Here is a 14293-nt window from a genome sequence, read left to right on the forward strand (position 1 = left end):
AAGCGGCCGTCTCGGGCGTGGTGGTGGACTGTGGCCGGCGGGAGGCGCATGGCCAGGGACCGCGTGGAGAGGCACAGCGTCCTGTCTGCTGTCTCTCTCGGGCAGGAGCGGGAGGGACAGCGCATGAGGCCACAGGAGCCTGTGGGAGGCCCAGGCACCCAGGGGGTTTCCAAACAGTCAGTACCGAGTGGCACCTTGCGGGCCAGAGCCGCGCCTCGACCAGGGAGGGCCGCGACAAAAGCAGCCAAGTTTGGGCGAGACGCCCCGCAGGGATCCTGGGGGGCCCCGACGGACGGCGACTCCCAGACCCAAGTGAAGAGGCGGACCCTGGTTAGAGATCCTTCGTGCTACAAATGTGGCAACACCTTTTTTATTTAGAGTAAGATGTGTTAACATCCAGCATGACAAAATTTGTACAAAGTTCACAATTTAAAAATGAAGTATCACAGCAACTTGTGATTCCACACATTTATAGCAAAATTAAAGTGTCAACAAACCCATGCCGTGTAGTACAAAAATAAATCAAACTTCAGTTCCACAGAGAGCACAATAAATAGTTTATACAAAATTCTGTCTTAATAAATGATTACTTAAATTAACTTAGAAATGAATATGAACAATAAGTTATAATAAATAAACTCTGATGACTCACAATAATTCCATATGAAAGGTCAGCATTCTAATATGTGACACTTTTGTGATCCCTATATAATAGTCACAGATAACTTTTGATTTGATATTATGTACCGACGCTAGATGAGCAGCAGATTTGTGCTTAAGATCCCTTTCCATTGTACATAGGTGATAACAGTAAGAACCCAAAACCGAAGCTACCTAGTACTCTACTAAAAGCGTTACTATATTGCAAAGAAGCTGCAGACACGACGCGTGGGGAATGCAGATGCTGTCATGGGCGGGGCCCGGGCGGGGCGGGGCCCTGGGCCTCGGGGGCGGCCCCGGGTGACTGCAAGCACCTTGCTTCACCTCTCGAAGGCAATTCTGAGCATGGCAGCTGCAACCGATAGCAACAGAGAGGGGCTGAGCGGGCCGGGTTCCGCCGAGGCCCGGTAATTACATCATCTTTTCCCAGCTGTCAGTGAAGTCCTCGTGGAAAACTGTAAGCGTTTGTACAGTGAGCAGTATAAAGTGCCGCTGGGATATACATATATTTATACATATATATATATACCGAGGTTGATATTGTATCAGAATATTTGTCGTCAGATCCCTGTAGTCCTCTCTTCCCAACATCATGGATCAGCCGTGGGCTCCTCGACTCCACCCAGGTTCAGTGTCACAAGGCTGCTGACACAGGAATTGCACACCTCCGTACGGATATATAGGACAAGGTAAGTGCAAATAGTCGACTGGCACATTGTGGGGACAATGACCCTGTAAGTCCTGTTCTGCTAAAAATATTTTTTTTTTTATTTTTACAAAACCCATCTTTTTTTTTTTTATTTCATAACAAAATTTTAAAGTACTTCTGTACTTCCTGCATAACATCAAGACATGGAAGGAAGAGATGCTATCAAATGTAAACCAAGTCAACGCCAGGAACACAACACACCATCAAGGGACTACTCAGGAGGAGGCGCAGTCGGGAGTGGTCTTATGCAGACAGACGGCGCGGTCGCCGCGAGCAACGCAGTCCGGCCTCGGGGTACAAACAAGTCTAAGATGATCTAGTGTAAAGCAAAAAAGTGCTGAAGTATATTTAGGTAACTTTTAAGATCTGATTGCATTCATTCTTAGAATAGGTCACGGTAATCAAGTGACAGGCCACGCAAGTGCTCTGTGGTCACCGGTCTCCCGGGGGAGGGACACGGACCCCACGTGGGAGGACTCTCAGTGGGGCCAGACGCTCGCCAAAGTCAAGGGGGTTTACTGAGCTGCTTTTTCACCAGGTCCAGCAGAAAATTCAGTCCAGTAACCAGAACTCTCACAAACCATTTGCCTTTACCCCTCAAATCATAAGATTAACGACAATAATGATTCTTAAAAGTGAGAAGGGGAAGAGAACGCGCTTAAACGATCTTTTAGCTTAAACTGAAAACACGCAGGCTCTGCTCGGCGAGCTGCCCCGCCGGGGCAGGCAGCTCAGAGGGCAGCGGGCTCTAGGGGCACGAGAAGCTTGTTCCAAAGTTTATTGACAAGGAAAAGGAAATCTTCGTGGGGTCCACCTCTGACAAGCTCCTGTCTGAACTGACGTTTCCATAGTCACACCATGTAATGTTTAGGAGTTAATTTAAAAGTGCTGTTTAAGCTGCTTTGAATCTTCTGCCAAGTTTCCATGGCTTGATGTTGTCTTACAATAAATTACTTATTTCATTTCTTACAGTTAATCCATATGCCATTTCCTTGGAATGCAAAAAACCTCATTTATTGCCCCCACCAAACACCATCCTCCTAAAACAAACAAACAAAAAAATCACATAATATTTCCAAGCATTGTTCAAAAATAAAGCATTTTTTTGCAACCAATTCTTGCTATGAAACAATATGCACACAAAATGTAGCTCTTAAATCCCATGAAGTCCTCCAACATGAGGCAAAACGATAATGTCTAAAAAGTGGCTTCAGGGCCACGACATGGTCATTCAAAGCTGTTTTTTTTTTTTGTCCATTTCAGTTCAAAATACTAAAACATTTAATCACTAAAGCATTAAAAAGAATTTACACTCTATTTATTTTGATCAGCTTACCTCTTCAGAAATATATATACCCCCAAATGTGCATACATAGCAGCTATAAACATTACATGGTAGAACACACTATGTCAGCTCACATGGAAAACATACAAAATGTGGATGTGTTTGAAACTATTCTGCAGGTACTGTCCTTAAAGCAAGACATAAAATCATTATGAAGTCTGGTAAGCATAGCACTGTTCCAAACAGAAATAAATATATAACACTTTCTGGTAAGTTACAGCAGCAAAAACAAGAGGCATCCTTTCATTAAGCAAGAGTTTCATCACTAGAGCAGCTGTTCAGACCTGAATTCCTCTCACAGCCTGCTTTATATTTTCCAGTAGGGCTTTATTTTCTGGACTCTGATAACGGTCTTGATTTGTATACATTTCCGTCAAAGTAGTCACGTAAGCATCAAAATTTTGTTCATTGATTGGATCCTACGAGATATTAAATAGTAGTTCATATACAGCTTTTATTTTCTCAATAGTATATTCACAAAAGCATAAAATAGTCTAACCGCACGTGCCCCTGGTGAGTGGTGGGAGAGGCCTATCCGAGCACACTCAAGCCGCGGGCAGCCCACCAGCGGCTCTAGCCGCTCACGCTACGGTTGGGGTGGCAGCACACACAGCCAAAGGCCGCGGAGCACGAGCACGGCAGCGCTAGGACCTCTGCGCCAGGGCGCCGGCGGCACTCCGAGAGCCTCCCTCACTTACCATGTGGGGCAGCTGGATGTTGGCCAGGCTGTGGATCAGGGACTGGCTCAGGCTGGCCAGCTCGTGCAGGAGGGACTCGTTCTGCTGCTCGATCACCTTGTTCTCCTCCTCGATGGTCTTCAGGTTGCTCTCCATCGTGGTGATCTGCAAGGCACAGTCGTGGGACATGTAACACAGGCGGCGGCGCTCGCGGCCCGAGACCAGAGGCTACCGGCCCCCGAGTGGAGCGCCTGCCGTTTCGCGGGTCTGGTTCTTACGCTTTCGAGTCGACGCATCTGAAACTTTGGCACCTGGACTGCAGTGGGGGTTCGCGTTAGGGTCCTGGGCTGTGTCGGCTTTCACCCAGCTGTTAAGGTTTCTTGTGTTGCTGTGCCCGGACACTCACGTGGCGCCGCCCTCGCGCCCTCCAGCGCTCTGCGGGCTTAGCGCGACTGCCTTGTTTGTTTGTTTGCGTTGGCGTTTTACTGACTTGCTGCTCATACTTATCCTCCCCAGCCTGAATCTCATTCCGCACAGATAAGCCCTAAAAATGGCGATCTCTTTGTGGGGCGTGTCGTGTCTTCTCACTAGGGACCAGGCTGGCGTTTCACTTGCTGTCTACCTGAGCGGCTCTGGTCATTCTGTGAGGGACAGAGGCCTAGCGTGCTTCCCACCCAGCTTCCTGTCTCCCTCGTCAGAGAGAATCTGAGCATTGTCACCTTGCATCGCTTTCTCCCCCGCCTTGTGTTCCCTACTGAGAGGTGCGGGCCCTTCCGAGGAGGCTGCAACGTTCCCTGTGCTAGGGAATCTCCGCGGGCCGAGGGCGTGCCACAGCTCCCACGCTGGCCGGGGCGGTGGCTGGGCAGCCCGCTGTGCTGGACGAGTCCTCGCCCTTCTCAAGAGCAGAACGGCCCCCGCGGCACTGACTCCCCTCGGCGTGAGCAAAGCACGCGGCTCGCACAGACGTACGAGTGCGCGGCGCCACAGCTCTGCGGCCCCGGAAAACTGCAACGTCCTGAACAAGCAGCCCGGCAAGCCCGGCCAGTGCAGGGGCAACGACTCGAGACACACAGACGGGACTGCCGGACGCGTGCCAGGCCTCACGGCCGCACTCCTCCCACCTGAACCCCCTTTTGCCCCAATTATCTGAATCCCCCACTAGTAAGCGCTCGGCTCCAAGCTCCTCCCTCGCACGCGGCCCCCCGTTCCCTGGCGTTTGACTTTCCCGAGCGTGCCGGCAATCTGGGCGTAAGGGGAGCTTTAGCCTGGCCGGGCTCGCAGGCAAACCTGGGGTCGTTCTCGGGAGGACAGGAATGACGTCGCCCGCCTGACACGTGTCCCGTTCAGAGATGTGCAGAGCACTTGTGGTGAGACACGCTATGCCGGGGCCTCTGACCCCCGTAGGGCCCAGACTGACGCGAGTCACCCGAGCCACGTCGTGGAGCCGAGCGCCACATGTGGCCAAGAAACGGCTGCCGAGAGCGGAGACGTGAGCGAGCGTCTCCCCGGCCCTTCCGAGGCCAGGCGCCCTCTGAGGAGGGGCTGACCGGCTGGGGAGGGGCATGTGGAACAGGGCAAGGGGGAGTGGGGGTCCCCTCGAACCCAGAATCTGGAGGCCCATGGTGGCACGTGAATGCAGTCCCAGCTACTCGGAGGCCGAGGCGGGAGGATTGCTTGGGCTCAGGAGTTCGAGGCTGCAGTGAGCTATACGGTACCACCACACGCCTGCCGGCCCACAGAGCAAGACCTGTCTCAAAAACAAAACAAAACAAAACGAAACAACCCCAGTCTAGCGCAGTGGATGGCACCAGACGTTCTCACACACCTGGCGTCTGGGAAGTCTCTGAGGCAGGTGTTTGGGGAGGGGCTCGTGGCCTGGAGCACGCGGGACTCGGCGGGAGGGCTGGGCTGGCAGTGCGGCTGCTGGTCACCGGCGATGTGCCCTGGCCTCCCCCCACCGTCCTCAGCCTCGGGGAAGGGGAGAAGGTTGGCCCTGCACGAACCCCTGCCTAGGTTTTGAGGAACGTCCACTTTCCTGGCGGAGGGAGGCTGTCCCTGGGACGGAGCGTTCTGGTTTCGACTCTTTTAGAAATGGTGGCGGCCTGTGAGGCTGCCGTGAGCAGCGCCCGTGTGACCCTTCCCGAGACAGGAACCCGCAAGCAGCAGGGACCAGCGTGCAGGGCCGAGCCCGAGGTCCTACCGCGGGGCCACGCCCCTCCCCTCTGACCCCGAGTGTCTCCGTACGACGAACTCTGCCGGGACCCAGCCTCGGCCTGGCAGTAAAAGCTAAGAATGGTGTTTGCATCTTTCAGTGGTTAGAAAAACAGAAAAGATAACATTTTGTGACACATGAAAACTATGTTAAATTCAAACTGCAGTGCCATGAAGCTGTACTGGGCAAACCAGCACGCGTGTACATGTGTGTGACTCTCAGATGCCGCAGAGCTGACAGGGCAGAGGCCGCACGGCCCAGCAGCCAAGAACTCCTGCCCCCTGGCCCCCTAGGGAAACGTGTGCCAGTGCCTGGTCCAGACTGAGAACCTGGGACGGCGAGACGTGTTTCCAGAACAAGCAGGAGACCAGGGGCTCCAGACGCCAGCAGTGGGGGCGGAAGGAGGGCAGCTCGAGGACCGTGTCCTTGCGGGGAGAGCTGCCTGCTGCCCACGCGTGTGTGGAAAGGACTGGGAACATGGACACGGGACCACAAGTCTGGATTACATGGAGAACTCCAGCCCCAGGAGAACAGTCCACACTGGCGAGAGGTGCAGACACGCGTGGCGGAGGCCGTGGTGAGCACAGTGCCCACCCTGGTCCCTCAGGGCCACCAAGCAGAAGCTGTGGGGTTTCTTGTTAAAGTCTGGCCTGGAAACGCTAGCTCCCTTTCGTACCCTAACAACCCAAGCCCGCACCGTGGAGCCTCGCTGAGCCCACCGTGGGCCACCCCGACAGCCACGCAGCCCCAGCCTCCTCCTCTGGCTCCGGCTGCCGCTTCCTGTGCCTGCAGGAGCCCCGCCCGCCACCACTCCCCCCAGGCAGGTGGGCCCCCAACCCCGGGCCAGCAGACCTCACTCCCCTCCGCCTGAGCGGGAACTTCTGCCCTGGGGACCCTGACCACAAGCGCATTCTGTCCCCTTCGCGCCTCTGTCGGGCAGTAAGTCGTCCTGTTTGCTGATGTGCACTGAATCCAGAGTCAAGGGCCAGGTGTGCCCCACCTGGGTCCCGGCCCCGCCTCAGCACTGGGAGCTGCTCGCTGCCCCGCACCCCGCTGAACCGGGCTGGGGAGACGGCAGCTCAGAGACCCAGGCCGTTCTGTTGGAGCCGGGCTGTCACTAGCTGGGGCCTGCGCAGACGGGACAGGCACTGGGTTTCTGATGTGAGCTGTGTGAGGTCCAGGGCCAGGCACAGACCCCTTCTAGCAAGCTGTAGCGCGTAAGAACGCTGGTTTTTATGGGGGTATGTAGAAAAATTGCACTGGTTGCACTGACTTGACCCAGAATACTGCTTAAACACATTCCAAATTGGCCAACTCATCTACCCAATCAAACAAAAACGCACCTGTCTTAACGTTAAATTCTCACAGCTGGGCAGAGACCTGAACATTTGATGTTTTAATAAGAGTGTGTCTGGGTTTGAGATGGTGACACTCGACCGCTTCCTCGGGGAATGGCAGGCCCCACCCGGGTGAGTGTCTGAAATTCAGAGTGCTCCAGCGGCCCCCTTCACCTGCCTTGGATCTGCTCCTCAGCCTGTGGGGCCGCAGGCCCCGAGTGGCACGGACGTCCTGCCCTCATCTGTTCCAAGGCTGCACCTGCAGCTCACGCGCCGCTTTTTTTTTTTTTTTTTTTTTTTTTTTTGAGACAGAATCTCACTCTGTTGCCCGGCTAGAGTGCTGTGGTGTCAGCCTCTCTCACAGCAACCTCACACTCCTGAGCTCAAGGGATCCTCCTGCCTTAGCCTCCCAAGTAGCTGGGACTTACAGGCATGCACCACTGTGCCCGGCTAATTTTTTCTATATATATTTTTAGTTGTTTGGCTAATTTCTTTCTATTCTTTTATTAGAGAGGGGGGTCTCACTCTTGCTTAGGCTGGTCTCGAACTCTTGAGCTCAAATGATCCTCCTGCCTCGGCCTCCCAGAGAGCCAGGATCACACGCGTGAGCCACTGTGCCCGGCCGCTGATGCACCTCTTACCCGTCTCGGGCACTACTCACGGCCGTCTCTGGCCTGGCCCTGGTGGGCAGCTCGAGAGCCCTGGGTCGGTGCAGCTGGCGGCTGCTGGGTGGCCCAGGAGGGCAGGGCCCAGCTCTCAGGCACAGGGACAAGCTCGCTCCGTCCCCTTTTTGCTCTGCTCCCGCAGGGATGTGGGTGTGAGAGGCGCCAGTCCAACCCCCACCAAGCAGAGAGAAGCGCAGGCACTCATGGGAGGACGAGGCTGTCTCCCACGGGGGTGCGGGGCCGGAGCAGCCACCTTCCACTGTCAAGACCCCCGTAGGGGCTGGAGCCCACCGCCCACCTCAGAGACTGCAGAGCTTGGGCTCGCATGTCCCCATCCATTTCAGGACGTGGGGCTTGCCCTCCTGGGTTTAGACAAGCCACCCACAGGACATTTGGGAAAGTCGCCTCCCTCATCGGCCAAGGCAGTGGGAGTAAACGTTAACCCTTAAAATTCCTTGCACTGTTTTTGAGACAGGGTCTCACTCTGCCACCGGGGCTGGAGTGCAGTGGTGTCCTCTGTGCTCACTGCGGCCTCGAACTCTTGGGCTCGAGTGATCCTCCCATCCCAGCCTCCCAAAGTGCTGGGACTACAGGTGCACCACCACGCATGATCAATTAAAAAAACATGTTTTGTAGAAAGAGGGTCTCGCTATGTTACCAGGCTGGTCTTAGAATCATGGGCTCAACTGATCCTCCTGCCTCCGCCTCCCCAAAGTGCTGGGATTACAGGCGTGAGCCACCGGCCTGGTCAAAATCCACGTTCTGTGTTGGATTAACTAGACGTCCTCAGGTGCAGACAGTCCCCTCGGACGTCTACAAGGAGCCGGTGGAAAGAGCGCAAACAGGTGCGCCTCCCGGGCGGGGCGCCGGGTGCGGAGTCCGCGTGTTTCTAGCCCATGGGTCCTGCGGCCACACGCTCCGCGTCAGCTCGGGCCGGGTGAGCAAGCTCCGCCCAGCGCAGGGGAGGAGGCCGAGCCGCCCGCGCCCGCCGGGGGCCAGTGGCCAATAGCAAGGGACGGTCCAAGTGGGAGGGAACCTTCCGGGGAGTCTGGAATGTGCCCGTGGGCAGGGGCAGGGAATGAACTCCCTGGACAGACGGAGGATTTTGAGTCCTCAGGGACTGCCCAGAAACGTGCTGTTCACAGGCGGAAATACAGTAAAATGTCCGGGCTTTCCTCCCTCATGAGCAGGGCAACTCGAGGGCGGCTGTTCTGGCTGTCCCGCCAAACACAGCCTCGCCGACTAGCCACCCCAGCTCTAGCGGAGATGGCGGCTCCTGAGCCCTGGAGCCCTCGAGTCCTCTCCCTGCCAGGCCTCCCGCCTGGGGCGGTGGGCGCGGCGGGGAGAAAGGCCGGCCGCTGTCACTGCACCCCAGCCCAGCGCTGGATGCGCTGTAAGGAGACGCCCACGGGCGCCGTGAGCCCGCCAGGCAAACCTGCGCCCGCGGGCCTGCACACTGCCCAGGGCCGAGGCCACAGGGCTGGGAGACCAGTGCATGGACACCCTCTGCGAGGACGGTGGCCTCGAGACACCTCGACAGCCACCTGGTGGAGCGTTTCCACCCTCCGCCTCCTCCTGCGTGCCCACGGGGCCCTGGGGAAGCCGTGTTCCCGGGTGGAAGCCCACTGGCTGAGCAGAGCGGAGCTGCCCTCAGCCTTACCCCCAGAGCCGGGGTGACACGAGTACCCATCTCCGGAGGCTGCCTGGCAGACGGCCCCGTCCCTTGGCTGTGACCACTGCCACCTGCCTCTCTCTCGAGTCCCCTGGCCCCATCTCGGCAAGCGGAGGGGACACAGAAGCTGGGTGGGTGTCCCAGGAGCCCTCGGGACACCCGGGCAGCTGGGGAGGGGCTGGTCCAAGGCCACTCAGGGCTGGGGGTGTCAGGGTAGAGACTTCATTTCTTTTTTTTTTTTTTTTTTTGAGACAGAGTCTCACTCTGTTGCCCAGGCTACAGTGAGTGCCGTGGCATCAGCCTAGCTCACAGCAACCTCAATCTCCTGGGCTCAAGCGATCCTCCTGCCTCAGCCTCCCGAGTAGCTGGGTCTCCAGGCATGCACCACCATGCCCAGCTAATATTTTCTATGTTTTTTTAGTTGGCCAATTTCTTTGTTTCTATCTATAGTAGAGATGGGGTCTTACTCTTGCTCAGGCTGGTTTCGAACTCCTGAGCTCAAACGATCCACCTGCCTTGGCCTCCCAGAGGAGACTTCACTTCTAAGAGGATAGAAATGCCTCGCCTTACCTGTGTTCACAACAGGAAAGGGACCCCTCTGCTAGCCAGACAGGAAGCTCATGTCCCAGGCCGGCCCTGCGTGCTGGAACCCCAAGCAGCAAGGCAAGGCTGGCCGTGGCCTGGCCAAAGACCTTGCCTGTCTACGTCACACATGCCGTGCGTGTAAAATGAGGTGGATGGACACTTACCTGGTAGGGCCTTGGGGTCCCGGGTTACCTGCCCAAAGCCACTGTCAGGGACCTTTAGCAGGTGCAGGGGAAGCCCGTGCCTTGCTGCTCCCCAGCCCCAGTCTGTGGCTGCAGCTTTGCAAAATCCCAGATACCGAGCAGCCCTGAGTGCCAGGCCCTTGCGGACACTGGGGAGCAGGGCGGCCACTGCACATGCAGGGTGACGATTAAGTAACACGAGGGACTAACGTTTGGAGGGAAACCTCTCATCCTGTGCAGGCACCGGTGATGCTCAGAGAACGCCCACACACAGGTGCTGTTTCATTCAACACACACGAGTGTGCGAGCACGCATACACACAGAAAACCAGGTGGCGAGGGCCGCTCTGTCCCAGCAAATGCTGCCGCGGGCGTTACTGTGCAGAAGACCCACGTGATAACGTGAAAAGTCGCAGGAAACGTGAGCAAGGCTCGAGGACGTGGGGCTCCTCCTGCAGCCGGCTCCGCGCTGCGGTAGGGTTGAGGGCTTCAAACACTGTTACCTGAGTTCTGAGTTTAATCATATCGGCTTCCATCTGGGAATTGGACTCATTTAGCTCCTTGATCTCTTCATCTAACTGTTTGATCTCTTCATCGTTCTCTATACCTGCAACGACGAACAGTAGTTTGTTAGAACCAGTCTGGGAGTTTTCTTTGTTCTTTTTGTATTTTTAGTTGAACTTGCTTGACAAACATACGCTCAAATTAAAAAAAAAAAAAAGTGAGAGTCACAATCTGGGACTGCCCCGTCCCCACCTAAGGCACCTAAAGAGAAGTAAAACCAGCCGAGACACACAGAAGCCCCCGTACCTGATGGGGCCTCGGACCCTCCCTCTGCCAGGCAGAGACCACTCTGTCGAGCTGACCCGCCCGCTCTGCCTGGCGTCTGCCCCTGCAAATGTCCCGGGCTTGAGACCAGGCTCTGCAGTCCCTGCGCTGCCCGAGCTCGGGTTCCGGCAGGAAATGCACCAGGCAGGAGCCGGCGAGCACCGAGACCGCTGCGGAGCTGCCGCGGAGAAGGCCTGGGGACGGGCTGCAGGCCGAGGCCACAAAAGGGCTCCCTGAAAACTTGACATTCAGCTCATAATAGGCCTCTCGTTTTGAATGATGGAAAAGCACATGACTAACAGAATCGCCAATCTGTAAGTCTCTGCCAGAAAGACGCCGCCCCAGCCGTGCGCCTGGCCGCGCAGCCACTGGGTGGGCACTGCCGGCCCTGCCCCCTCAGAGTGTGCGCAGCTCAGTCCCCGCGTGGCCGGGTGCGTGGCCGCAGCTGCATTTGCAAGGACATCGCAACCCCGGCTCCCGGCTGGCCGTGCTGGGTGCTGGCTGCGGGACACTGCCCAGGTCAGAGAGTGGAGTCCTCCCTCACTCTGGCCCTGTGCTCCACAGGCCTGATCCTCCCTCACTCCGGCCCCGTGCTCCACACGCCCGATCCTCCCTCACTCCGGTCCTGTGCTCCACACGCCTGATCCTCCCTCACTCCGGCCCCGTGCTCCCACATGCCCGATCCTCCCTCACTCCGGCCCTGTGCTCCCACAGCCAGAGCATGCACAGTGAGGAAGAGTGGCGTCTTCGTACACACAAGTGCCCCCCACTGCCATCCCCCTGGTCACACAGCGCAGGAGGGTCCCCTGCTCCAACCCACGGGGGTCTCGACCTGCCCCGGCCTCCACGGCGCTGGGACAGACGCCATTTTCCAGCTTGGCAGCCAGAAGGGCTGCTGGGGACCAGCGACAGAGGTTCGGGCATCCGGAACCCTGCAGGAGCCAGGGGGCCAGACTCCCCCTGCCCAGACTGGGAAAGACCAGAGAGAGGGACAGTGGCGGGTCGGCCTGACAGGCCCGGGCCCTGTGCTCAGTGAAACACGAGAAAGAAGAAGCCTTGCCCTAAGATGAGAACATCCCACGCAGAAAAATCCCGAGTTGTGAAGCAACAGAATGATGAATCGACGCCCCATTTAGCAGGGATTTGCCACAAACTTCTGAGAAATTGCGAGCACGAAAACTCTTCAGAGCAGGCGACCAGATGGGAACCCCAGGGCCCTGGTGCTGCCGTGGGCGCTCTGGGAGCGGGTCTTGCGCAGGGCTGTAGAAATATCCGCACCAGGACCCTGGGCCAGGGTGCTCAATGCCAAGAATTTGGGGCAGTGTCTGCTGTCTCAGCTGCCCAGCAACCCGGCCTCCCTGTCCAGCCCATCCGCCAGAGCAGCCAACTTTTCTGATGGAGTCCCTGTCACTTTAAATCCAACGGAGGTCTTGGGACTGGTACCCTGCGACCTCTCATCTCTGACCTCCATGCTCTTGGGACTGGTCCCCTGCGACCTCTCATCCCTGACCTCCACGCTCTTGGGACTGGTCCCCTCTGGACCTCTCATCTCTGACCTCCACGCTCTTGGGACTGGTCCCCTGCGACCTCTCATCTCTGACCTCCACGCTCTTGGGACTGGTCCCCTGCGACCTCTCATCCCTGACCTCCACGCTCTTGGGACTGGTCCCCTGCGACCTCTCATCCCTGACCTCCACGCTCTAGGGACTGGTCCCCTGCGACCTCTCATCCCTGACCTCCACGCTCTTGGGACTGGTCCCCTGCGACCTCTCATCCCTGACCTCCACGCTCTTGGGACTGGTCCCCTGCGACCTCTCATCCCTGACCTCCACGCTCTTGGGACTGGTCCCCTGCGACCTCTCATCTCTGACCTCCACGCTCTTGGGACTGGTCCCCTCTGGACCTCTCATCTCTGACCTCCATGCTCTTGGGACTGGTCCCCTCTGGACCTCTCATCTCTGACCTCCACGCTCTTGGGACTGGTCCCCTGCGACCTCTCATCTCTGACCTCCACGCTCTTGGGACTGGTCCCCTGCGACCTCTCATCTCTGACCTCCACGCTCTTGGGACTGGTCCCCTGCCACCTCTCATCTCTGACCTCCACGCTCTTGGGACTGGTCCCCTCTGGACCTCTCATCTCTGACCTCCATGCTCTTGGGACTGGTCCCCTGCGGCCTCTCATCTGTGACCTCCATGCTCTTGGGACTGGTCCCCTCTGGACCTCTCATCTCTGACCTCCACGCTCTTGGGACTGGTCCCCTGCGGCCTCTCATCTCTGACCTCCATGCTCTTGGGACTGGTCCCCTGCGACCTCTCATCTCTGACCTCCACGCTCTTGGGACTGGTCCCCTGCGACCTCTCATCTCTGACCTCCACGCTCTTGGGACTGGTCCCCTGCGACCTCTCATCTCTGACCTCCACGCTCTTGGGACTGGTCCCCTGCGACCTCTCATCTCTGACCTCCATGCTCTTAGCACTGGTCCCCTCTGGACCTCTCATCTCTGACCTCCACGCTCTTGGGACTGGTCCCCTGCGACCTCTCATCCCTGACCTCCACGCTCTAGGGACTGATCCCCTGCGACTTCTCATCCCTGACCTCCACGCTCTTGGGACTGGTCCCCTGCGACCTCTCATCCCTGACCTCCACGCTCTTGGGACTGGTCCCCTGCGACCTCTCATCCCTGACCTCCACGCTCTTGGGACTGGTCCCCTGCGACCTCTCATCTCTGACCTCCACGCTCTTGGGACTGGTCCCCTCTGGACCTCTCATCTCTGACCTCCATGCTCTTGGGACTGGTCCCCTCTGGACCTCTCATCTCTGACCTCCACGCTCTTGGGACTGGTCCCCTGCGACCTCTCATCTCTGACCTCCACGCTCTTGGGACTGGTCCCCTGCGACCTCTCATCTCTGACCTCCACGCTCTTGGGACTGGTCCCCTGCGACCTCTCATCTCTGACCTCCACGCTCTTGGGACTGGTCCCCTGCGACCTCTCATCTCTGACCTCCACGCTCTTGGGACTGGTCCCCTGCGACCTCTCATCTCTGACCTCCACGCTCTTGGGACTGGTCCCCTGCGACCTCTCATCTCTGACCTCCATGCTCTTGGGACTGGTCCCCTGTGGACCTCTCATCTCTGACCTCCATGCTCTTAGGACTGGTCCCCTGCGACCTCTCATCTCTGACCTCCATGCTCTTGGGACTGGTCCCCTGCGGCCTCTCATCTGTGACCTCCATGCTCTTGGGACTGGTCCCCTCTGGACCTCTCATCTCTGACCTCCACGCTCTTGGGACTGGTCCCCTGCGGCCTCTCATCTCTGACCTCCATGCTCTTGGGACTGGTCCCCTGCGACCTCTCATCTCTGACCTCCACGCTCTTGGGACTGGTCCCCTGCGACCTCTCATCTCTGACCTCCACGCTCTT

At 57.5% G+C, this 14293-nt stretch overlaps 1 protein-coding gene across 10 annotated transcripts in view; it reads right to left on the reverse strand.

The window, feature by feature from the left end:
• Positions 1-341: 341 nt before the first annotated feature.
• Positions 342-14293, reverse strand: part of MYT1L (myelin transcription factor 1 like) — a 462697-nt gene continuing 448745 nt past the window's right edge. For 5 of the 10 annotated variants that reach the window (XM_076000516.1, XM_076000518.1, XM_076000513.1 and 2 more), the window contains exons 23-25: positions 10541-10650; positions 3413-3556; positions 342-3133 (exon numbers count right to left, since the gene is read on the reverse strand). In XM_076000516.1, coding sequence (XP_075856631.1) covers positions 2993-3133; positions 3413-3556; positions 10541-10650 — 395 coding nt within the window. In that variant the 3' untranslated portion in view covers positions 342-2992. The remainder of the gene's footprint in view (positions 3134-3412; positions 3557-10540; positions 10651-14293) is intronic. The other 5 variants (XM_020288690.2, XM_076000519.1, XM_012763148.3 and 2 more) reach the window with 3 other exon arrangements.

Source organism: Microcebus murinus, chromosome 3, assembly GCF_040939455.1.
Source record: "Microcebus murinus isolate Inina chromosome 3, M.murinus_Inina_mat1.0, whole genome shotgun sequence".
Taxonomy (NCBI): Eukaryota; Metazoa; Chordata; class Mammalia; order Primates; family Cheirogaleidae; genus Microcebus; species Microcebus murinus.